Source organism: Crinia signifera, chromosome 9, assembly GCF_055691185.1.
Source record: "Crinia signifera chromosome 9, ASM5569118v1, whole genome shotgun sequence".
In the NCBI taxonomy this organism is placed as follows: Eukaryota; Metazoa; Chordata; class Amphibia; order Anura; family Myobatrachidae; genus Crinia; species Crinia signifera.
This window is the reverse complement of record NC_139225.1, coordinates 168,734,716-168,761,799: the sequence shown is the minus strand read 5'-3', so window position 1 is coordinate 168,761,799 and position 27,084 is coordinate 168,734,716. Positions and strand designations below refer to the sequence as shown.

Here is a 27,084-nt window from a genome sequence, read left to right as displayed (position 1 = left end):
TGATGGTTGGATAGGGCACTGATATGGGCTCTGATGGTTGGATAGGGCATATGTATGGGCTCTGATGGTTGGACAGGGCATAGGTATCAGCTCTGATGGTTGGACAGGGCATAGGTATGGGCTCTGATGGTTGGATAGGGCAAAGGTATGGGCTCTGATGGTTGGATAGGGCACTGATATGGGCTCTGATGGTTGGATAGGGCATAGGTATGGGCTCTGATGGTTGGACAGGGCATAGGTATCAGCTCTGATGGTTGGACAGGGCATAGGTATGGGCTCTGCTGGCTGGACAGGGCATAGGTATGGGCTCTGATGGTTGGATAGGGCATAGGTATGGGCTCTGCTGGCTGGGCATAGGTATGGGCTCTGCTGGCTGGACAGGGCATGATGGTTGGATAGGGCATAGGTATGGGCTCTGATGGTTGGACTGTGTCGACATTTGGGACAAAAAAAAGTGAAAATCCCAATGTAAACCTTTTGATTGTCGACCTTCCTGCATGTTGACCTACTTGCTGTCGACCCAATGTCCCATACCAAAACAAATCATTTGGTACTTGTGTATTATCACGGCTCCCATCTCATTGCATACCATAAGGCTTAAGATGGTATGCAATGAGATGAGATGTGCTGCGATGGGACCCGATCTTATACAATTTAAAATTGTATACCATTGTATATGGCATACAATGAGATGAGATGAGATGAGATTTTAAATTGTATAAGCACACTAATGGGTGCTTTCAAGGTCAATTGGCCCCCCTATAAGATTTTTCATTGTATAAGCACCCTAATGGGTGCTTACAATGTTAAATGCACCCCCACGCCACCCCCACTATCAACGCCAACCCGAAGCGTGGCGAGCGCAGCGAGCCCGCGAGGGGCGGCGGTACGCGTCCTCCGACCTTTCCATACCCCCACTATCCATGTCAGCGTGGAGTTGATTTTATATAGTGTGGCGAGCGCAGCGAGCCACCAAGCCCGAAGCGTGGCGAGCGCAGCGAGCCCGCGAGTGGACGCGTAATACATGTAAAGTAAAATGCGGCCCCTCGCGGGGCACGCTGCGCTCGCCACGCTTCGGGCTCGGTGGCTCGCTGCGCTCGCCACACTATATATATTCAACTCCACGCCGACATGGATAGTGGGGGTATGAAAAGGTCGGAGGACGCGTACCGCTGCGCTCGCCACGCTTCGGGTTGGCGTTGATAGTAGGGGTGGCGTGGGGGTGCATTTAACATTGTAAGCACCCATTAGTGTGCTTATACAATTTAAAATCTCATCTCATCTCATCGTATGCCATATACAATGGTATACAATTTGAAATTGTATAAGATGCCATAAGATGGAAATCGTGGGAGCCGTGATAATACACAAGTACCAATCATTTTACTTAATACAAACAGAAATACACAGTAACACACGGTCTTATTCTGATCATATATTATGTGCTCTCGCCTTGTAATCTCTCTCTCTATATATATATATATGCTGTCTGATTGAGACTACAAGACTGGTGAGTGACCCCATCTTTTGGATTGTATACTAGCCATACAGTATGGTTTGGAACAAAAACCTATGGCCCTGGATGGTCACCCCAGCATTTATTATTTAGACCAGCTGTGAGTGCCAGCCCTATGAACTCTATATATATCTATCTATGTCCACTAGGGAGGTCATTCTGATCTATTTGCTCGATATTTCTCTACTGCGCATAAGCATTTATATGCAGGCTCTATTTGCGAACAGACGCAGTGAATTGTATAGTCACCGGCCCATTCGCACGGAGCAGTGCATGTGAGACACCAGGCATGGGCGTTCCCATTCTAATGGCGCTGTGATGCTGGTGCCGGGAGTGGGTAGCTAACTTCACCGGATGCCAGGGGATCGCCCTGTTCATGTAGCAGGGCGCCACAAATCTGAGTCACCAGAGAGTGACTTAGATGTTCAGCGAGCATTAAATGATTTAGGCCCTGCACGCAAGGCTGCAAATGGATGTTTATGCAAAGCATGTGGGGACATTCACCATGCGAAGGGGGGTTCGTGTTGGCAGGGTTTAGTTGGCTCGCAAAGATGTGAAGTTTGCAGCTTTGTGAGTCAACCAGAATGCCCCTTGGTGTGGATTTGCCACAATAAGCCAGGTCATTCCTCTAGTGTTCCACCTGTCAGTATTGAGGTGCCTTCTTCACCTTCTAGGTCACCCCTTCATCATGACTGTGGGCTGTGTGGCTGGAGATGAGGAATCCTACGAAGTGTTCAAGGATTTGTTGGACCCAGTCATTGAGGACCGTCACAATGGCTACAAACCCACTGACAAACACAAGACTGACCTCAACTTCAGCAACCTTAAGGTAATAGGGGCAGTGGCTGCATTACACCTGTACTTGTTGGCATAAGATTTTATATATAAATATATAAGAGTACAAGAACTCTCATTGTGTACCTTATGTTCAGATCAGTTATATGCCATTGGTACACATTATTTTCCCACATACTGTAGGGCCTTATTCAGATCTGAGCTCAGTACAAATGTGTTTGGAAAATGGGCAAAACCATGTGCACTGCAGGTGGGGCAGATGTAACATCAGTATGGCTGATATGAGGCAGATACCTGACCACACTACACACCTCAGTGTGTGACCACGTGTCCCCAGCCCGCCATCTTACACCTGATGCCGGGACAGTATGTCTGATATGAGGCAGATACCTGACCACACTACGCACCTCAGTGTGTGACCACGTGTCCCCAGCCCCGCCATCTTACACCTGATGCCGGGACAGTATGTCTGATATGAGGCAGATACCTGACCACACTACACACCTCAGTGTGTGACCATATGTCCCCAGCCCGCCATCTTACACCTGATGCCGGGACAGTATGGCTGATATGAGGCAGATACCTGACCACACTACGCACCTCAGTGTGTGACCACGTGTCCCCAGCCCCGCCATCTTACACCTGATGCTGGGACAGTATGGCTGATATGGGGCAGATACCTGACCGCACTACGCACCTCAGTGTGTAACCACGTGTCCCCAGCCCGCCATCTTACACCTGATGCTGGGACAGTATGGCTGATATGAGGCAGATACCTGACCACAATACACACCTCAGTGTGTGACCACGTGTCCCCAGCCCGCCATCTTACACTGATGCTGGGACAGTATGGCTGATATGAGGCAGATACCTGACCACACTACACACATCAGTGTGTGACCATGTGTCCCCAGCCCGCCATCTTACACTTGATGCTGGGACAGTATGGCTGATATGAGGCAGATACCTGACCACACTACGCACCTCAGTGTGTGACCACGTGTCCCCAGCCCGCCATCTTACACTGATGCTGGGACAGTATGGCTGATATGAGGCAGATACCTGACCACACTACACACATCAGTGTGTGACCATGTGTCCCCAGCCCGCCATCTTACACCTGATGCTGGGACAGTATGGCTGATATGAGGCAGATACCTGACCACACTACACACCTCAGTGTGTGACCACGTGTCCCCAGCCCCGCCATCTTACACCTGATGCTGGGACAGTATGGCTGATATGAGGCAGATACCTGACCACACTACGCACCTCAGTGTGTGACCACATGTCCCCAGCCCGCCATCTTACACCTGATGCCGGGACAGTATGGCTGATAGGAGGCAGATACCTGACCACACTACACACCTCAGTGTGTGACCACGTGTCCCCAGCTCTGCCATCTTACACCTGATGCCGGGACAGTATGTCTGATATGAGGCAGATACCTGACCACACTACACACCTCAGTGTGTGACCACGTGTCCCCAGCCCCGCCATCTTACACCTGATGCCGGGACAGTATGTCTGATATGAGGCAGATACCTGACCACACTACGCACCTCAGTGTGTGACCACGTGTCCCCAGCCCGCCATCTTACACCTGATGCTGGGACAGTATGGCTGATATGAGGCAGATACCTGACCACACTACGCACATCAGTGTGTGACCACGTGTCCCCATCCCCGCCATCTTACACCTGATGCTGGGACAGTATGGCTGATATGAGGCAGATACCTGACCACACTACACACCTCAGTGTGTGACCACGTGTCCCCAGCCCGCCATCTTACACCTGATGCTGGGACAGTATGGCTGATATGAGGCAGATACCTGACCACACTACACACCTCAGTGTGTGACCACGTGTCCCCAGCCCCGCCATCTTACACCTGATGCTGGGACAGTATGGCTGATATGAGGCAGATACCTGACCACACTACGCACCTCAGTGTGTAACCACGTGTCCCCAGCCCGCCATCTTACACCTGATGCTGGGACAGTATGGCTGATATGAGGCAGATACCTGACCACAATACACACCTCAGTGTGTGACCACGTGTCCCCAGCCCGCCATCTTACACTGATGCTGGGACAGTATGGCTGATATGAGGCAGATACCTGACCACACTACACACATCAGTGTGTGACCATGTGTCCCCAGCCCGCCATCTTACACTTGATGCTGGGACAGTATGGCTGATATGAGGCAGATACCTGACCACACTACACACCTCAGTGTGTGACCACGTGTCCCCAGCCCCGCCATCTTACACCTGATGCTGGGACAGTATGGCTGATATGAGGCAGATACCTGACCACACTACGCACCTCAGTGTGTGACCACATGTCCCCAGCCCGCCATCTTACACCTGATGCCGGGACAGTATGGCTGATAGGAGGCAGATACCTGACCACACTACACACCTCAGTGTGTGACCACGTGTCCCCAGCTCTGCCATCTTACACCTGATGCCGGGACAGTATGGCTGATATGAGGCAGATACCTGACCACACTACGCACCTCAGTGTGTGACCACGTGTCTCCAGCCCGCCATCTTACACCTGATGCTGGGACAGTATGGCTGATAGGAGGCAGATACCTGACCACACTACACACCTCAGTGTGTGACCACGTGTCCCCAGCCCGCCATCTTACACCTGATGCCGGGACAGTATGTCTGATATGAGGCAGATACCTGACCACACTACACACCTCAGTGTGTGACCACGTGTCCCCAGCCCGCCATCTTACACCTGATGCCGGGACAGTATGGCTGATAGGAGGCAGATACCTGACCACACTACGCACCTCAGTGTGTGACCACGTGTCCCCAGCCCGCCATCTTACACCTGATGCCGGGACAGTATGTCTGATATGAGGCAGATACCTGACCACACTACACACCTCAGTGTGTGACCATATGTCCCCAGCCCCGCCATCTTACACTTGATGCTGGGACAGTATGGCTGATATGAGGCAGATACCTGACCACACTACGCACCTCAGTGTGTGACCACATGTCCCCAGCCCGCCATCTTACACCTGATGCCGGGACAGTATGGCTGATAGGAGGCAGATACCTGACCACACTACACACCTCAGTGTGTGACCACGTGTCCCCAGCCCGCCATCTTACACCTGATGCAGGGACAGTATGGCTGATATGAGGCAGATACCTGACCACACTACGCACCTCAGTGTGTGACTACATGTCCCCAACCCCGCCATCTTACACCTGATGCTGGGACAGTATGGCTGATATGAGGCAGATACCTGACCACACTACGCACCTCAGTGTGTGACCACGTGTCCCCAGCCCGCCATCTTACACCTGATGCCGGGACAGTATGGCTGATATGAGGCAGATACCTGACCACACTACGCACCTCAGTGTGTGACCACGTGTCCCCAGCCCCGCCATCTTACACCTGATGCTGGGACAGTATGGCTGATATGAGGCAGATACCTGACCACACTACGCACCTCAGTGTGTGACCACGTGTCCCCAGCCCCGCCATCTTACACCTGATGCTGGGACAGTATGGCTGATATGAGGCAGATACCTGACCACACTACACACCTCAGTGTGTGACCACATGTCCCCAGCCCGCCATCTTACACCTGATGCCGGGACAGTATGGCTGATAGGAGGCAGATACCTGACCACACTACACACCTCAGTGTGTGACCACATGTCCCCAGCCCGCCATCTTACACCTGATGCCGGGACAGTATGGCTGATAGGAGGCAGATACCTGACCACACTACGCACCTCAGTGTGTGACCACGTGTCCCCAGCCCGCCATCTTACACTGATGCTGGGACAGTATGGCTGATATGGGGCAGATACCTGACCACACTACACACCTCAGTGTGTGACCACGTGTCCCCAGCCCGCCATCTTACACCTGATGCTGGCACAGTATGGCTGATATGGGGCAGATACCTGACCACACTACGTGTGACCACGTGTCCCCAGCCCCGCCATCTTACACTGATGCTGGGACAGTATGGCTGATATGGGGCAGTCTAATGCTCTGGCCTGGTGGTAAATGACATTACATACATGAGGTCTTGTTACCTGACATACTGGACCATCCGTGTATGTACGATATATGTATGCACACAGTGTGTGTTTTTGTACAGAAGTGCTGTAACCTTTACCATGCGGACACAACAGGGATAAAATATTGTGAGTTACTTACAGTAGATCTTATGTCTAATAACGATCATTGCTTCATAGTTCTATAACATACTGCAGAAATAACAAGAGCAGAAAAATGAAAATTCTCTTTTGGCAGGGAGGTGACGATCTGGATCCAAATTACGTCCTGAGCAGCCGTGTGAGGACTGGACGCAGTATTAAGGGGTACACTCTGCCCCCTCACTGCAGCCGTGGAGAGCGCCGTGCCATTGAGAATCTGTCCATCAAAGGTTAGAAACGGTCACCTGTGCTCACCCGCCCCATTACTCAGCCAATATACCATAAGTCAGCGGGTGGGATACGGAGACCAGTGATATGTGCCCCCACACTTATCACTGGTTACTAGAGGCAGGAGATCACACTGCTTGTCAGCAAATCTCCTCTCCCAGCATTCATCTGGATTCTCAGACTCAAGCGGAGTTGCACAGTGGCTAGTAGTGGTTGATGCTGGGAAATTCATGTATTTATTACCATTGTGCTCAGTAATGTAAAGCGCATAAAGAAGGGAGTGATATATAAATGCACAGGCTTCCTCCTTTATTTATGGTTTCTCTTCTTTAATAGTTCACTTACACATTGGTTTTTATCAGTGCTACTGTATACTACAATACATTAGTAATAACCCACCAACACACAGAATAGGGGGCTGTAGTTCTGTTTATTAGTAGAGCAAGTCATTCAGGAGCTCTACAGCTTCCATGTTGTATTAATTGCTACGGAGCCCATGGTGGCCCCTGACCTTCCAGTACCGTGTGTCACATGACTGAGACTTTCTCACCCACATCTTTTCCTCCAGCTCTTAACAGCCTGACAGGAGAATTCAAGGGCAAGTACTACCCCCTGAAGGACATGACCGATGCTGAGCAGCAGCAGCTGATTGATGACCACTTCCTCTTTGACAAACCAGTGTCTCCCCTGCTCCTTGCAGCTGGCATGGCCCGTGACTGGCCTGACGCCCGTGGTATCTGGTATGTAGCTTGGCTCTCAGACTCATCTACTAGAGGCACTGTTCCAACATCCAGAGGCTTAGACTGTGCAAATGATTCTCACCAGGAGATTCACTGCTCCCATTCTGGTTAGATGGAACGTCACTAGACATCCACTGCACAGCGTTCACCCAACTCATGTGATCATGTCTGAAAACTCTTATACCAGGGATAGTGGCATTAGTGACACGGTCATTTCATTTCCATTCTCTAGGCATAATGATGACAAGACCTTCTTGGTCTGGGTAAATGAAGAAGACCATTTGAGAGTCATTTCCATGCAGAAGGGTGGCAACATGAAGGAGGTCTTCAGGCGTTTCTGTGTTGGTCTGCAGAAGGTAAGATTCACCATTACTGTACCTCACAGCCTTTCTTCTACAACAAGGAACTTTTTGAGCCCCTTGTTTTTAGTCTTGGACTAGTGCTGTTTGGCTTATGAACATTTACTTATAATACAGCATCTTCCTTACCAACCACTGCATTCACCTGAATTTCTCTCTCCACATTCCCCTCTACAATGTCTTGTTTCTATGTAATCCATACAGATTGAAGAGATCTTTAAGGCTGCAGGTCACCCCTTCAGTTGGAGTGAGCATCTTGGTTACATCCTGACTTGCCCATCCAACTTGGGTACAGGTCTTAGAGGTGGTGTCCATGTCAAGCTTACTAACCTCAGCAAACACGCTAAATTTGAGGAGATTCTGACCAGACTCCGTCTACAAAAGAGAGGCACCGGTGAGTGTTTTTACGTTGAAGCATTGTCTTCACTATTCACGGACGCTGCCAGCTTTTGAACTGCAGATACCACACAGGCTAAAGGGTGAATGTTACAACCATTACAAAATAAAACCTATTCGGGTCAGGTAGGAAAGAATGGAAAGGGACCATCTTCAGAGCATATCTGCTTCCAGAGCAAACACACTGGACCTATACTGAAGGCCCTTCAGTGGTCACATAATGTAATAGAAGACTTCCAGTTAGATATATAGCAGGGGAGATTGGCACAAGGTAGAACCCATTCTGTTAAGTGTTCTTAGCTCTACATTCCTTTCCCACAGGTGGTGTGGACACTGCTGCTGTTGGAGGCACTTTTGACATTTCCAATGCTGACAGATTGGGATTCTCTGAAGTTGAACAAGTCCAAATGGTGGTGGATGGTGTAAAGCTGATGGTTGAGATGGAAAAGAAACTGGAGAAGGGGCAGCCCATCGATGACCTGATCCCAGCACAGAAGTAGAGATCCCCGGAGACAAAGCCTAACAACACCCCCTCAAAGTTACAACAGGAAAGGGGGAGGGTGAGGAGACCCCATTAAAATCAAGAGGTTGGAGGAAAGGCCATCTTCAGCGGGGTGATTTTAGAGATGGGGGAAGATAATTAATAAAATGGGGAGAGAGAGACGTAGAGAAGCAGGGTCAGTAGTATCCTCCATTCCAGTCTCCCCGGTTACTGTAGAGTAATTTACAGAGATATTCTATATATTTATTATACTAACACCAAGATTTCCCTCCACCCATTTCTTCTGTGACCCCTTGTCACCAGCTGAAAACAATAAAAACAGAATTTGACCTCTGATGTTGTATTGTTGACTCTTCTTGGTATCTGCAGCCCTGCTGGGCCCCATCTATTCTGAAATATCCTGACCGTCCTGTCTGTAGAAACAGCGGCTCATTGGAGGGGACCAAATATCCCTAGTAGCAACCTGGTACATGTGCTAGGAGCACATATTCCCATTGTTACACTATGACTATACAATGATACAAGTGTGAGTCATTCTCAATACCACATAATAAACACACAACACAATATGCAGGAGTTTAAGAGGGTGAGTTTAATAAATAGATTTTGGGTACATTATAGGGGGAGGATTCCACTGCTGTGATCTACACTACGTGCTGGGAGCAGAGGTTTGTATGGGACCCCGGTATGTTGGGATTTATACTCATGTAGTGTGCAAACAACCGGGGAATAGAAAGGGCCATATTTACCTGTATACCAGTGACAAATAGATGATCAGATTGTGTATACACTTATTGCACCGGAATTGTGATCTGTCACTACACTGAACAGAGCTAGGATCTCATGGCTTTCTATGGGTAATGCCATACAGGGAGAATAGCCTGAAGAGATGGGAACTGGAGGGTAACACATTATCGCTGCCTCACCACGGTCACTGGGAGCAGCTCTGCTCACAATACACACACCAGCAACCAATATGTTGGAGAATATATCCCCTGCCAGAGACCTAAATGTACCAGGATACAGGACAGACCTGAGAGCAGAGATTGTTGTACCAATCAGAGCCAGCAGAGCTTACATTTACCTACTGATTAGTGCAGGACACTGTGTGCAGAAGGACGGGCACCTCAGATCAGTTGCTCTCTTTAGGCTCATGAACAGTTGCTCACACAATGCAATTTATATACAGATAGTGATTAGTGCACGGTGCAGTGTACAGGGACAGTGAGGGGTGCAGTGTACAGGGACAGTGAGGGGTGCAGTGTACAGATAGTAATTAGTGCATGGTGCAGTGTACAGGGACAGTGAGGGGTGCAGTGTACAGGGACAGTGAGGGGTGCAGTGTACAGGGACAGTGAGGGGTGCAGTGTACAGATAGTAATTAGTGCACGGTGCAGTGTACAGGGACAGTGATGGGTGCAGTGTACAGATAGTAATTAGTGCATGGTGCAGTGTACAGGGACAGTGATGGGTGCAGTGTACAACCACAGTGATGGGTGCAGTGTACAGGGACAGTGATGGGTGCAGTGTACAGGGACAGTGATGGGTGCAGTGTACAGATAGTAATTAGTGCACGGTGCAGTGTACAGGGACAGTGATAGGTGCAGTGTACAGATAGTAATTAGTGCATGGTGCAGTGTACAGGGACAGTGATGGGTGCAGTGTACAGGGACAGTGATGGGTGCAGTGTACAGGGACAGTGATGGGTGCAGTGTACAGGGACAGTGATGGGTGCAGTGTACAGATAGTAATTAGTGCACGGTGCAGTGTACAGGGACAGTGATAGGTGCAGTGTACAGATAGTAATTAGTGCATGGTGCAGTGTACAGGGACAGTGAGGGGTGCAGTGTACAGGGACAGTGATGGGTGCAGTGTACAGGGACAGTGATGGGTGCAGTGTACAGGGACAGTGATGGGTGCAGTGTACAGATAGTAATTAGTGCACGGTGCAGTGTACAGGGACAGTGATGGGTGCAGTGTACAGATAGTAATTAGTGCAGTGTACAGGGACAGTGATGGGTGCAGTGTACAGATAGTAATTAGTGCATGGTGCAGTGTACAGGGACAGTGATGGGTGCAGTGTACAGGGACAGTGATGGGTGCAGTGTACAGGGACAGTGATGGGTGCAGTGTACAGGGACAGTGATGGGTGCAGTGTACAGATAGTAATTAGTGCATGGTGCAGTGTACAGGGACAGTGATGGGTGCAGTGTACAGGAACAGTGATGGGTGCAGTGTACAGGGACAGTGATGGGTGCAGTGTACAGATAGTAATTAGTGCATGGTACAGGGACAGTGATGGGTGCAGTATACAGATAGTAATTAGTGCATGGTGCAGTGTACAGGGACAGTGATGGGTGCAGTGTACAGATAGTAATTAGTGCATGGTGCAGTGTACAGGGACAGTGACGGGTGCAGTGTACAGGGACAGTGACGGGTGCAGTGTACAGGGACAGTGATGGGTGCAGTATACAGATAGTAATTAGTGCATGGTGCAGTGTACAGGGACAGTGATGGGTGCAGTGTACAGATAGTAATTAGTGCACGGTGCAGTGTACAGATAGTAATTAGTGCATGGTGCAGTGTACAGGGACAGTGATGGGTGCAGTGTACAGGGACAGTGATGGGTGCAGTGTACAAATAGTAATTAGTGCACGGTGCAGTGTACAGGGACAGTGATAGGTGCAGTGTACAGATAGTAATTAGTGCATGGTGCAGTGCACGGGGACAGTGATAGGTGCAGTGTACAGATAGTAATTAGTGCATGGTGCAGTGTTCAGGGACAGCGATTAGTATAATACACAGATGGCCTGATTCAAAGCCACATACAGTGCGGCAAGACTTGGTGGGAGTAGTGCTGGGGTTAAAACAGTGCATGTGGCAAGACAGTTTTGTGAGTGTGTCAGTGGGTGTAGTATTGGCAGTGTTGGAGGCAAGTCAGTAGGTGTGGACTGATCATATTTGGGGTGAGGGGATGACCATGTTGGTGTCAGTGAATGTGGTATGCAGTGTTGGGGCGTGTCAGTGGGCACAGTATGCTTACACTGGGTGGTGTCAGTGGGCTTGGTATTAGCAGTGTTAAGGGCGTGCCAGTGGACATAGAATTACCATATTGGGGCGTGTCAGTGGGCACAGTATGCTTACACTGGGTGGTGTCAGTGGGCTTGGTATTAGCAGTGTTAAGGGCGTGCCAGTGGACATAGAATTACCATATTGGGGCGTGTCAGTAGCCACAGTATGCTTACACTGGGTGGTTTCAGTGGGAGTGGTATAACCATGTTGAGGGTGTAGCATTAGCATATTGGGGTGTCAGTGGGCGTGGTATAGCAGTGTTGAGGGTGTGCCAGAGGGCATGGAAATACCATATTGGGGCGTGTCAGTGGGCACAGTATGCTTACCCTGGGTGTGCCAGTGGGTGTGGTATGAGCATATTGGGGTGATTATATAAGCACCTGTTCTATGTGCCTATATTTGGACACTCCCATACTATCTGCTGTTTTTAGGGATCTGGGTGGCTCACAGACTATGTATAGTTAGACATACACTACATCTACATTGTCAATAGATCGACACAAGCAAAAAGGCCGACATAGAAAAGGTTACCATGCTTTACCATCATTGTGGACTCCAAATGAAAATGGATAAGTGTCGGGAAGCGCTGCGAGTGTAAGCGCTACACAAACTGGGTCTACGTGCTCAGGTGTGACAATGGCACCCAAAATACACAAAAAAACCCCATAACCTTTTATGTGCCGACCTTTTCCATGTCGGCTTTTTACTTGCATGTCATAGTAGTGGCAGATGCACACCGCTGCAGGACACAGTGGCGCCAGGTGCACACCGCTGCAAGACACAGTGGCGCCAGGTGCACACCAATGCAGGACACAGTGGCACCAGGTGCACACCACTGCATGTCATAGTAGCAGCAGATGCACACCAATGCAGGACACAGTGGCGCCAGGTGCACACCACTGCGGCAGCACTGCATTAACTCACAGACAGGCGGCCACCAACAGACAAGACCAGTGGCGTATAAGCAGATCCACAGCCCCACCAAGTACATCCTGACACCCCGCTCAGTGACAGCACTGGCTACACTGTGACTTCCTATTAGAAGAGCTACCTGTCAGTCACAGACACTACAGGCAATCCCATTGTAGAAAGTCACTTCCTGCCTTTCGGGCTGCAGCCAATAGAAGCCGGTGTTTTGTGCCAGCCTCCACTGTGCAGGTGCTGGGAGCGGACAGCACAGCCAGCTGATGTACGTACAGTATACAGTGTTAGGAGCACAGGCAGGTTAGATCCAGTGCACTGTGCAGGTGCTGGGAGCGGACAGCACAGCCAGCTGATGTACGTACAGTATACAGTGTTGGGAGCACAGGCAGGTTAGATCCAGTGCACTGTGCAGGTGCTGGGAGCGGACAGCACAGCCAGCTGATGTACGTACAGTATACAGTGTTGGGAGCACAGGCAGGTTAGATCCAGTGCACTGTGCAGGTGCTGGGAGCGGACAGCACAGCCAGCTGATGTACGTACAGTATACAGTGTTGGGAGCACAGGCAGGTTAGATCCAGTGCACTGTGCAGTGAATATGTTCTGTGTGTGCACTGATTGAGGGCACTCTTCTGCCCAGCAAGCTATGGTGATCGCAGAGTTACCAGGCATTAATACAGACAATAACATACATTACGGGAGTGGGATCATATTATTATTGTTATTATTATTATTATAGAACACTGATCCAGCATTGTAACCAGTTCATATGACACTGGAAGTAAAAGGGAGAATCTCACCATCAAGACACCTCCCCCTATGATGTCATAGCTCCCTCTCTTACATCATCGTCTTCATATGTGGGTGTGGCACATCCAAAAGGGGTGTGTCTTCTGGGCCATAGCAGACATCAAACCCCCCTTTATAACACAGCTCCTCCAAATACATCTACTGGGTGTGGTAGGAGGGTCCAAAAGGCACAACATCCCAACGGCAAGCTGGGCATGGCCGTCACCCAGTCTAGGCATGGCTGATCCTCAGTGGACTTGTCCCAGCAGCATCCCAAGGGATTCTCACAGAAATGACACCTCCCCTTCTTTATAGTCCCAGCGTCCCAACGGTGACAAGTGGGCGCAGCTTGCCCGGTAGGGGCCGGGGTCTGCCCACTGGGTAGGATTCACTAGGAGCAGCGGAGGGGGCTGGCGAATTCAAGGGAGGGCGCCGGGTGGATTTCCTCACATCCCCGGAAGGTCTGAGCAGGCTTGAGTGGGCCGACGCTTTATACCAAGGTATATAGCTACTGTAAGAGAAAAGTCATTATGTAGGTCAGGCTAAATGAGCAACAATGTATCGGACATGAATTCTGACAGTGTACCGCAGGCAGGAGCAGCGACAGTGTACCGCAGGCAGGAGCAGCGACAGTGTACCGCAGGCAGGAGCAGCGACAGTGTACCGCAGGCAGGAGCAGCGACAGTGTACCGCAGGCAGGAGCAGCGACAGTGTACCGCAGGCAGGAGCAGCGACAGTGTACCGCAGGCAGGAGCAGCGACAGTGTACCGCAGGCAGGAGCAGCGACAGTGTACCGCAGGCAGGAGCAGCGACAGTGTACCGCAGGCAGGAGCAGCGACAGTGTACCGCAGGCAGGAGCAGCGACAGTGTACCGCAGGCAGGAGCAGCGACAGTGTACCGCAGGCAGGAGCAGCGACAGTGTAACGCAGGCAGGAGCAGCGACAGAGTACCGCAGGCAGGAGCAGCGACAGAGTACCGCAGGCAGGAACAGCGACAGTGTACCGCAGGCAGGAGCAGCGACAGTGTACCGCAGGCAGGAGCAGCGACAGTGTACCGCAGGCAGGAGCAGCGACAGTGTACCGCAGGCAGGAGCAGCGACAGTGTACCCCAGGCAGGAGCAGCGACAGTGTACCCCAGGCAGGAGCAGCGACAGTGTACCCCAGGCAGGAGCAGCGGCAGTGTACCGCAGGCAGGAGCAGCGGCAGTGTACCGCAGGCAGGAGCAGCGGCAGTGTACCGCACGCAGGAGCAGCGGCAGTGTACCGCAGGCAGGAACAGCGACAGTGTACCGCAGGCAGGAACAGCGACAGTGTACCGCAGGCAGGAGCAGCGACAGTGTACCGCAGGCAGGAGCAGCGACAGTGTACCGCAGGCAGGAGCAGCGACAGTGTACCGCAGGCAGGAGCAGCGACAGTGTACCGCAGGCAGGAGCAGCGACAGTGTACCCCAGGCAGGAGCAGCGACAGTGTACCGCAGGCAGGAGCAGAGGCAGTGTACCGCAGGCAGGAGCAGCGGCAGTGTACCGCACGCAGGAGCAGCGACAGTGTACCGCAGGCAGGAGCAGCGACAGTGTACCGCAGGCAGGAGCAGCGACAGTGTACCGCAGGCAGGAGCAGAGACAGTGTAACGCAGGCAGGAGCAGCGACAGTGTACCGCAGGCAGGAGCAGCGACAGTGTACCGCAGGCAGGAGCAGCGACAGAGTACCGCAGGCAGGAACAGCGACAGTGTACCGCAGGCAGGAACAGCGACAGTGTACCGCAGGCAGGAACAGCGACAGTGTACCGCAGGCAGGAGCAGCGACAGTGTACCGCAGGCAGGAGCAGCGACAGTGTAACGCAGGCAGGAGCAGCGACAGTGTACCCCAGGCAGGAGCAGCGACAGTGTACCGCAGGCAGGAGCAGCGACAGTGTACCGCAGGCAGGAACAGCGACAGTGTAACGCAGGCAGGAACAGCGACAGTGTAACGCAGGCAGGAGCAGCGACAGTGTACCGCAGGCAGGAGCAGCGACAGTGTACCGCAGGCAGGAGCAGCGACAGTGTACCGCAGGCAGGAGCAGCGACAGTGTACCGCAGGCAGGAGCAGCGACAGTGTAACGCAGGCAGAAACAGCGACAGTGTTACGCAGGCAGGAACAGCGACAGTGTACCGCAGGCAGGAACAGCGACAGTGTACCGCAGGCAGGAACAGCGACAGTGTACCGCAGGCAGGAACAGCGACAGTGTACCGCAGGCAGGAACAGCGACAGTGTACCGCAGGCAGGAGCAGCGACAGTGTACCCCAGGCAGGAGCAGCGACAGTGTACCCCAGGCAGGAGCAGCGACAGTGTACCGCAGGCAGGAGCAGCGACAGTGTACCGCAGGCAGGAACAGCGACAGTGTAACGCAGGCAGGAACAGCGACAGTGTACCGCAGGCAGGAGCAGCGACAGTGTACCGCAGGCAGGAGCAGCGACAGTGTACCGCAGGCAGGAGCAGCGACAGTGTACCGCAGGCAGGAGCAGCGACAGTGTAACGCAGGCAGAAACAGCGACAGTGTTACGCAGGCAGGAACAGCGACAGTGTTACGCAGGCAGGAACAGCGACAGTGTACCGCAGGCAGGAACAGCGACAGTGTACCGCAGGCAGGAACAGCGACAGTGTACCGCAGGCAGGAACAGCGACAGTGTACCGCAGGCAGGAACAATGTGAGGTGCAGATAGGAGTAGTAACAACACGATGCCGGCAGGAGGAGTGACACCAATGGTAGACATACAGTGACAAGATGGCAGATAAATAACAGTACTAACCCTGTGACCTCAGGTCTCCAGACTCTCTCAGATTCGTCTGTGACCCTGGAACAAAGAAGTGGACAAAGTCTGATTATAACTCACAGGTCCCGAATCCTGAATAATTACGGGAGAAATGCTTCCTAATGTATGGGATAATGCCCCGCTGTATGAAGAAGTGACTCACACAAGGCACATTTGTGAATCTGTGATACAGGCCGGATAGCTGGGGTTTAGTCTATGGGAGACACCCTGCAGGGGGTAGGACTGAGCCTGTGTATGTGAGAAGCCAGGAAAGACCACCTATACCTGGGACTGAGAGGAGGGCCGATGTCGGCAGACTGGCTGCTTTTTTATACCGCTTTCAGAAAGGCGCGGCTGAAACACCCGGCAATTACCGGGCATTTGAAGAGCCGGGTTATTTGACCGCATGCTGTCAGACTCTCTTCACACAGAAGAGCAAATCTCCAGGTGTCAAATTTACACCTGGTAATGTGATCAATTACAGGCTGTGTGAAAGGGTCAACCCGGATCCTAAACTCCTGCAAATGCCCAGGGTTGGAGACCCAGAGTTTCATATCCGGATTGACCCTTTCACACAGAAAAAGGACCTGTGTACCCGGGTGGAACTGCTTCACCCGGGAATTTCATTTTCTGTGTGAAAGGGGTTAGTGCCAGGAATACAGTAGGTGGATCTGTATATTTGTGCTGCCAGTGAGGCTTCATTTCCTCTATACACTAGGAACCAGTGGTTCCCATACTGTGAACCTGGGGAGAGACGAGGCACTTGCAACGGGGCCTCAAGTTGGTGGTCCAGGACCAAATTCAGTTATTTATGGCCAAAGTGATAGGCTACACCAGCGGTGGTAGCTGCCAATTATGTGGACCAGGTGTACCCCACCACACTGTACCACACATCATTGAAACCACCACATCACTGTATTCACCCAATGTCACTGTACGCCAACACGTCATTGTAGATCACACCACATCAATGTACCCCACTACATCACTGTACAACACACCACATCACTGTACATCACTGTGTACCCCAATTCGTCACTGTACCCCACCACATGAATGTACATCACACCGTGTCACTGTACATCACTGTACCCAACCACATAATTGTAGATCACACCACATCACTGTACTTCCCACCACACCATTGTCAGTTACCTCCCCTCCTGCATTCTGCAGGAGACTCCCTGACATAGCAGCAATTTCCCTCTCTCCCTCATTAGTCTAGTAATCTCCCTCATGTCACCTGGCCCACATTACACTGTTACATCATAGTTACCTCCCCTCCTGCATTCTGCAGGAGACTCCCTGACATAGCAGCAATCTCCCTCTCTTCCTCATTAGTCTAGCAATCTCCCTCTCTTCCTCCTTAGTCTAGCAATCTCCCTCTTCCTCATTAGTCTAGCAATCTCCCTCATGTCACCTAGCCCACATTACACTGTTACATCATAGTTACCTCCCCTCCTGCATTCTCCAGGAGAGTCCCTGACATAGCAGCAATCTCCCTCTCTCCCTCATTAGTCTAGCAATCTCCCTCATGTCACCTAGCCCACATTACACTGTTACATCATAGTTACCTACCCTCCTGCATTCGGCAGGAGACTCCCTGACATAGCAGCAATCTCCCTCTCTCCCTCATTAGTCTAGCCATCTCCCTCATGTCACCTAGCCCACATTAAACTGTTACATCATAGTTACCTACCCTCCTGCATTCGGCAGGAGACTCCCTGACATAGCAGCAATCTCCCTCTCTCCCTCATTAGTCTAGCAATCTCCCTCATTAGTCTAGCAATCTCCCTCATGTCACCTAGCCCACATTACACTGTTACATTGAACCATCGGCACCATTTCCCAGCACTTTACCAAGTATATTATCTCTTACTAACTGCTTTGGGCTCATTTACATTTGGATATAAGTCATTATAAAAGATTCCTGTCAGATGTAGCCGTACACCCCCACGCTTCTAGGTGCCACATTCACAATCTCTTTTCACAATCTCTCCATATATGGAACTAGACACACGCTTTGGGTGGAGCATGACACGCCCCCTCAATGGGGCGCTGTAAAAAATTCTATTACCAACTATAATCTCCCTGAAAGATTAAACTAGTTTTCAAAAGTAGGCAAGTGTGCTGTACATCACACCACGTCACTGTATCTCACATCACTATATATCACACCACATTACTGTATGCCACCACATCACACCACATCTGTGTACATTACACCACATCACTGTACATCACACCACATCACTGTATCCCTCCACATCACTGTACATCACACCACATCACTGTACCCACCACACCTGTGTACATTACACCACATCACTGTACCCCACCACATCTGTGTACATTACACCACATCACTGTACATCACACCACATCACTGTATCCCACCACATCACTGTACCCCACCACACCTGTGTACATTACACCACATCACTGTACCCCACCACATCTGTGTACATCACACCACATCACTGTACCCACCACACCTGTGTACATTACACCACATCACTGTACCCCACGACATCTGTGTACATTACACTACATCCCTGTACCCCACCACATCTGTGTAAATCACACCACATCACTGTACCCCACCACACCTGTGTACATTACACCACATCACTGTACCCCACCACCACATTACTGTACCCCACCACACCTGTGTACATCACTGTATCCCACCACATCACTGTACATCACACCACATCACTGTACCCACCACACCTGTGTACATTACACCACATCACTGTACCCCACGACATCTGTGTACATTACACCACATCCCTGTACCCCACCACCACATCACTGTACCCCACCACCACATCACTGTACCCCACCACACCTGTGTACATTACACCACATCACTGTACCCCACCACATCTGTGTACATCACACCACATCACTGTACCCACCACACCTGTGTACATTACACCACATCACTGTACCCCACGACATCTGTGTACATTACACTACATCCCTGTACCCCACCACATCTGTGTAAATCACACCACATCACTGTACCCCACCACACCTGTGTACATTACACCACATCACTGTACCCCACCACCACATCACTGTACCCCACCACACCTGTGTACATCACTGTATCCCACCACATCACTGTACATCACACCACATCACTGTACCCACCACACCTGTGTACATTACACCACATCACTGTACCCCACGACATCTGTGTACATTACACCACATCCCTGTACCCCACCACCACATCACTGTACCCCACCACACCTGTGTACATTACACCACATCACTGTACCCCACCACATCTGTGTACATTACACTACATCCCTGTACCCCACCACACCTGTGTACATTACACCACATCACTGTACCCCACCACACCTGTGTACATTACACCACATCACTGTATCCCACCACCACATCACTGTACCCACCACACCTGTGTACATTACACCACATCACTGTACCCCACCACACCTGTGTACATTACACCACATCACTGTATCCCACCACCACACCTGTGTACATTACACCACATCACTGTACCCCACCACACCTGTGTACATTACACTACATCCCTGTACCCCACCACATCTGTGTACATTACACCACATCACTGTACCCCACCACACCTGTGTACATTACACCACATCACTGTACCCCACCACACCTGTGTACATTACACCACATCACTGTACCCCACCACACCTGTGTACATTACACCACATCACTGTACCCCACCACATCTGTGTACATTACACTACATCCCTGTACCCCACCACCACATCACTGTACCCCACCACACCTGTGTACATTACACCACATCACTGTACCCCACCACACCTGTGTACATTACACCACATCACTGTATCCCACCACCACATCACTGTACCCTACCACACCTGTGTACATTACACCACATCACTGTACCCCACCACATCTGTGTACATTACACCACATCCCTGTACCCCACCACATCTGTGTACATTACACCACATCACTGTATCCCACCACACCACATCACTGATGCTAGTCCTCCAGCAGCGGCACCCATACTTCGGGTCGTGGGTCCCCCAGAGGTGGCTCACACATATCTGGTCACGGATAACACACTCTACAGGCAGTCACTGGCACATGGTCCCCGCTGAAGATTTTTGGCGGCGGCTCCTGCTTTTCTGGTCTCGGGTGCTGCGCACCCCAGCCTCCCACGGGCACACACACACACACACCACTGTCCTAGTCAGGTAACAGTGCCCCTGCTAATCGGGTGACTCCTTAACCGCATGCACAGCAGTGGCACCTCCGCTGCCTCATCTACCATTCACATCACCATTAGATATGCTACTGTGCGCAGCCCAGGTTCAAAGCCATATACAGACCAACAGCACAACTAGTTTATTGAAAAGAGGGGATGTATCGCGCTCTACCTTGGGAAATGATGGGTGGTTCGGTGCTGCAGATCCTGGGTCTGTCCTAGACCCTGGTAAGTGGCTGTTGGAGGGTACTGGATCGCGCACTCAGAGGGGTTGTGGCTGATTCGGGGATGGATGCAATGAGTGGAGATAAGAGACTGGGGTATATGTGAAAGTAGTATGTTTTATTCAAATAAAATTCAAATGGGGGTGTATGGCTCCTCAGGTGAGGATGGGTGGGGGATGGGGATTGTCACTTGGACTCACGGGTAGGGTCCCTCTGCATCTCACCCTATGGGTGTTGTGTGAGGAGGGGGTCCTGACCACGTGGTCCTAGAGTCAATGGATGAAAAGTCTGGTTGGGTGTAGGACCTCTGCTGTGTGCAGGGGGAGCCCTTGGACGGGGTTATCTACAGATCCCCTTAGGTACCATAAGTCATGTGGGGTGGCTTATGCCTCCCCCTGTGTGCAGCTAGGTCAGAGTCTATGCTGTGCTGCCCAGGCGATGTCCCGGTGTCGGGTGCCTGTAGGTATGAGTAGGTGCTGTGTGAGGGTGTTAGTGGGCAAGGAACTGCATCCCACTCCTTGCCTCTTACCCTGATCGGTCACATGCCCAGCTGGGGGGGGGGGGGGGGGGGGTAGAGAGTTTCGCCCGGCGGCTGCATCCGCCTAGGTGATCCAGCGCTCCGAGCGCGTCACTGGTGGGTCACTGCGCTCGACTCCCTCCGGGAGAAGACAGCGTTTCGGACGTATGGCCTTTATCAAGGATTACCGAGTGTCTACATAGTTGCTTTTTTAAGGTCTGCCTATCGTCCCTGTGTAGTTTTCATTGGTTGGGAATGGGTGGGCGTGTTTTGGCCCCCGCCCAACCAGACCTTAAAAAAGCAACTATGCAGCAACTCAGTAATCCTTGATAAAGGCCATACGGCCGAAACGTGTTGGCCTACTGACCCCACATTCATCCTCACTAAGTCTCCTCCCGGAGGGAGTCGAGCGCAGTGACCAGACCGGCACGCCGCAGCATCAGACACAGCCGCCGGTCAAAACTCTCTCCCCCCCCCCCAGCCGGGCACGGGTAAGAGGCAAGGGTTAGGGTCACCGCTCCTTTCCTTACTAACACCCCCACACAGCAACTACTCATACCTACAGGCACATCGCCTGGGCAGCACAGCATAGACCAGGGGTAGCCAACTCCAGTCCTCAAGAGCTACCACCTAGCTGCTGCACAGTTGTAGTATTTACTCACTGACACATTTTAAATGATCCACAGGAGGAGCTAATTACGTCACTTGTGAGGACATCCGGAAAACATTAACTGTTGGTAGCTCTCGGGGACTGAAGTTGGCTACCACTGGCATAGACTCTGACCTAGCTGCACACAGGGGGGAGGCATAAGCCACCCCACGTGACTAATGGTACCTAAGGGGATCTGTAGCTACCCCCATCCCCATCCAAGGGCTCCCCCTGCACACAGCAGAGGTCCTACACCCAACCAGACTTCATCCATTGACTCTAGGACCACGCGGTCAGGACCCCCTCCTCACACAACACCTACATGGTGAGACGCAGAGGGGCCCTACCTGTGAGTCCAAGTGACCAACCCCCACCCATCCTCACCTGAGGAGCCATACACCCCCATTTGAATTTTATTTGAATAAAACATACTACTTTCACATATACCCCAGTCTCATTGCATCCATCCCCGCATCAGCCACAACCCCTCTGAGTGCGCGATCCAGTACCCTTATTGCCAGCATAGGCTGGTGATATCTTCCATCCCTGCACGCATTATATAAAAGGTGCTATACAAGTGTATGCTATATACAGTCTATGTATAGGTATGAACTCTTGTGGCTGGTCATTTACCTGCATGCATTATTAACCCTTACGTGTCTGTGCTAAACTGGGGGGGGGGGGGGGGGACGGACGGACGGACGGACGGACACACACTGTGTATATAATAGATGTATTGAATTCTGAGCCTTTACTTTTGTTGATCTACAGTATCTGCCTGTACCATTAACCCCTGCGTGGCTGCCACAATTTACCTAGGTGTGTGCCTCTCACAATCACTATACCATTTGGACTGTTCTATCCTCCTGGTACCAGTTGTTCTCATCCTTAGCGGGCGGACCCTGATATGGCCAGGAGCCCACTATCATCAGGTGCCTACCTGTATATTATCTGACACAACTCTGCCTGGTTGGTGACTGCAAACCATACACCAAAAGGAGTGGTAACTAGAATATCTAATGTACAGCTGCTGCAGTGGTCACAGCCGAATGGGCCCAACGACAGCTTTACACCTGAGCTACTGCACGGACGGCCTCTTGCTATTAATCATTCCATCTATACTACTAGAATGGGACTTTAGCTGCTTCACTTAGGCCCTTATTCAGATCTGAGCTCAGTACAAATTTGCTTGGAGAATGGGCAAAACCATGTGCACTGCAGGTGGGGCAGATGTAACATGTGCAGAGAGTCAAATTTGGGTGGGGTGTGTTGAAACTGAAATCTAAATTGCAGTGTAAAAATAATGCAGCCAGTATTTACCCTGCACAGAAACAAAATAACTCACACAAATCTAACTCTCTCTGCACATGTTACATCTGCCCCACCTGCAGTGCACATGGTTTTGCCCATTTCCCAAACAAATTTGAACTGCGATAAGATCTGAATAAGGCCTAAAGCTGCCCACACAAAGGTGCCCATACACGCACCGATCCCGGCGGTGCGATGCGCACTCCCGCAGCACCTCATCGCACAGTACTGCACATACTTTTTGTACTAGCTTTCTATCGCATCGCATGCACATCGCATGCACAAGGCATACGATGCGATGTGTGCTAGATAAGCACAGAACGCACGCCGGGATCGATGCGTCTGTGGGCACCTTAAGTGGGAACATAACCTCTAGGGATTCTCTATTAATACTAATAATCTGCTCTGGAGGACTTCTCTTTTTATCTTATGTTATATTTTATATATATATTTTTTTATTATTATTATATTATATTAAGAGTTTGAATTGATTATTAAACTTTTCTTTGCTATTTTAGCGCAGTGTCTGTTATTTTTTAATCACTTAACCTGCCTGCTGAGCAGATCTTCCCCTGCTTGCGCACTGGTGTTTAGTTTTCACCAGGTACTGACACCATTCACAAAATGTCATATCTGAAACGTGGGAACACACTTTGAATTATTTTTTCCATCCTTCCGGTGGGTGATCTTTGGCTCCCATCCCTCTCATCCACCATTGGTTACTAGCTGTCGATGGTGGACAGCAAAAGGTGGGTCCAATTGTATCCACCCACTTTATCCTCATTCTACTTAGGCTTCGAAGCTCTCTCATCTGCCATGCTGGACTTGACCACCCTGCAATTCCATGAGGTAAAAGGGAGACTGAGTGCATGCGCGACAGAAAGCAGAAGCAAATCTCAGCCCCTGCAAAAGACATTGGTGCCCTCTCATCTACAAGGAACTTAGCTAAGCAGTGATTGGCTGGGTCAGTACCTGTTTGGGGGGCCTAAAGGGAAAACTCGGTCTCCTAACTAACTGAGACACCAAAGGCATTTCTGTCTGGTCAAGGAGCTCCTCCTATCCCTTTACCACTTTTTGGGAATCAGATACCCACCATTGGGGACATCACTCACCACCATGTGGAGGACGTCCTATATCTCAAAGACGATTAGTCATTTATTTATGGTATAAGGACCCCGGGGTGACGGTGTCATGCGTTGTTAACCTATTCTCCTTTGTAAGGATTTATTATCACTATATTCTATGAATAAGCATCATATTATTACTTAATCCAAGGAGGTAGTAATCATCAGTGTGATCCGTTTGATATCACAAAACTATGACTGCATTATTTTCCGACATGTGTATATGTCATTTTCTGGTTATGTGTTTATATTTAGTTTGACATGCATATATAACATTTGAATTTGAAAAGTAAAATTTTATTGTATTTCAACTTTATCTTTTTTTCATAAATTGTCCCCAAAAAACTCTTTTTGTCACATGACTTTCTTTTTCAGTTGTAGCGCAGAACATCCTTGAGAGCACCATCAACCAGTTACCGCTGCCAATAGTCGGTAATTGTAGTACTTTAGTTGGTTATAGATAACTAACCCTTTAAGCATTCCCTAGATAATTATTCTAGCCTGTGCCAATCGTTACCTATATTGGAACGCACATCACACCACCTCACTGTACAGTGCACCACGTCACTGTATACCACCACATCACATCACTGTACAGCACACCACATCACTGTACAGCACACCACATCACTGTATACCACACCACATAACATCACACCACCTCACTGTACAGTGCACCACGTCACTGTATACCACCACATCACATCACTGTACAGCACACCACGTCACTGTAAAGCACACCACATCACTGTACCCCATTACATCACTGTACAGCACACCACATCACTGTATACCACACCACATAACATCACACCACCTCACTGTACAGTGCACCACGTCACTGTATACCACCACATCACATCACTGTACAGCACACCATGTCACTGTATCCCACCACATCACTGTACCCCATTACATCACTGTATACCACACCACATCACTGTACAGCACACCTCGTCACACCACCTCACTGTACCCCATCACATCACTGTACAGCACACCACATCCCTGTATACTACCACATCACATCACACCACATCACTGTATACCACACCACATCACTGTACAGCTCACCACATCACTGTACAGCCCACCACCTCACTGTATACCACCACATCACATCACTGTACAGCACACCACGTCACTGTACAGCACACCACGTCACTGTACCCCATCACATCACTGTACCCCATCACATCACTGTACAGCACACCGCGTCACTGTACCCCATCACGTCACTGTACCCCATCACATCACTGTATACCACACCATGTCACTGTATACCACACCACGTCACTGTACCCCACCACATCACATCACTGTACAGCCCACCACCTCACTGTACCCCATCACATCACTGTACAGCACACCACATCACTGTACAGCACACCACGTCACTGGATACCACCACATCACTGTACAGCACACCACATCACTGTACCCCACCACATCCCTGTACAGCACACCACCTCACTGTACCCCATCACATGACATCACTGTACCCCAGCACATCACTGTACAGCACACCACATCACTGTATACCAGCACGTCACTGTACAGCACACATCACTGTACAGCCCACCACCTCACTGTACCCCATCACATCACTGTATACCACACCACATCACTGTACAGCCCACCACATCACTGTACCCCATCACATCACTGTACAGCACACCACGTCACTGTACCCTACCACATCACTGTACCCCATCACATCACTGTACCCCATCACATCACTGTACAGCACACCACATCACTGTACAGCACACCACGTCACTGGATACCACCACATCACTGTACAGCACACCACATCACTGTACCCCACCACATCCCTGTACAGCACACCACCTCACTGTACCCCATCACATGACATCACTGTACCCCAGCACATCACTGTACAGCACATCACTGTACAGCCCACCACATCACTGTACCCCATCACATCACTGTACAGCACACCACGTCACTGTACCCCACCACATCACTGTACCCCATCACATCACTGTACCCCATCACATCACTGTACCCCATCACATCACTGTACAGCACACCACGTCACTGTATACCGCAGGCAGCCATAGTTGGAGAGAACCGCAGGCAGCCATAGAGGGACAGAATTGGCGATATTTCGAATTTTGCTGTGGAAGAGACAGCTCTTGATTGGCTGCTGATCCACAAGCTCCAATTGACTTATGACTGTCTTCCTATTGGAAATGCTGGTGGCGTTCTCTCTGGATTAGATTCCTGTGCTGCTGCTGTGGTCCCAGCCTCCGCAGTCATGACTAGGAGACCACATGGTGTTCTGCAGCTTTCTCTTGGGACATGGGGGAGTCTATGTGCCTCTGCTAAGGATTCCTTCTATAATACATGTGGGGCACTGGCCGCTGCTCTTACAGTGTGATATACATTATATATATTATCATACAGATCTAGCACTGGGACTTTCCATCCATCCTGGTGTCATCTATAGATGTAATAACAGCAGCAGAGACATATTACAGGGTTCCACTTACTGATTTTGCTGTCCTGAGGGAGAGACACTCCAGACACACAGCGATGAGACGCCTGTCTCTTAGAGGGGTCAAGAGCGACCCTGGAGAGGAGGCAGAGAGAGGAAGAAGAGGGAGGCGGACAGGGGGAAGAAATAAACACATGAGTAGACAGATGAAAGGAAGAGAAGAATCATCAGAGAGAAA

The 27,084-nt window shown here is 50.6% G+C and overlaps 2 protein-coding genes across 6 annotated transcripts in view; one reads left to right on the top strand and one right to left on the bottom strand.

The window, feature by feature from the left end:
* Nucleotides 1-9,069, top strand: part of LOC146036434 (creatine kinase M-type) — a 51,847-nt gene extending 42,778 nt beyond the window's left edge. For all 4 annotated transcript variants that reach the window (XM_083160432.1, XM_083160433.1, XM_083160431.1 and 1 more), the window contains exons 3-8: nucleotides 2,191-2,345; nucleotides 6,618-6,750; nucleotides 7,317-7,488; nucleotides 7,721-7,844; nucleotides 8,052-8,241; nucleotides 8,565-9,069. In XM_083160432.1, the coding sequence (XP_083016558.1) occupies nucleotides 2,191-2,345; nucleotides 6,618-6,750; nucleotides 7,317-7,488; nucleotides 7,721-7,844; nucleotides 8,052-8,241; nucleotides 8,565-8,743 (953 nt within the window). In that variant the 3' untranslated portion in view covers nucleotides 8,744-9,069. The remainder of the gene's footprint in view (nucleotides 1-2,190; nucleotides 2,346-6,617; nucleotides 6,751-7,316; nucleotides 7,489-7,720; nucleotides 7,845-8,051; nucleotides 8,242-8,564) is intronic.
* A 1,462-nt stretch (nucleotides 9,070-10,531) lies between these two features.
* MARK4 (microtubule affinity regulating kinase 4) overlaps nucleotides 10,532-27,084 on the bottom strand; it is a 141,796-nt gene continuing 125,243 nt past the window's right edge. The window contains exons 16-18 of one of the 2 annotated variants that reach the window (XM_083160429.1): nucleotides 26,902-26,981; nucleotides 16,312-16,356; nucleotides 13,836-14,038 (exon numbers count right to left, since the gene is read on the bottom strand). In XM_083160429.1, the coding sequence (XP_083016555.1) occupies nucleotides 13,974-14,038; nucleotides 16,312-16,356; nucleotides 26,902-26,981 (190 nt within the window). In that variant the 3' untranslated portion in view covers nucleotides 13,836-13,973. Of the gene's footprint in view, nucleotides 14,039-16,311; nucleotides 16,357-26,901; nucleotides 26,982-27,084 lie in introns of both variants that reach the window. The other variant, XM_083160428.1, reaches the window with a different exon arrangement.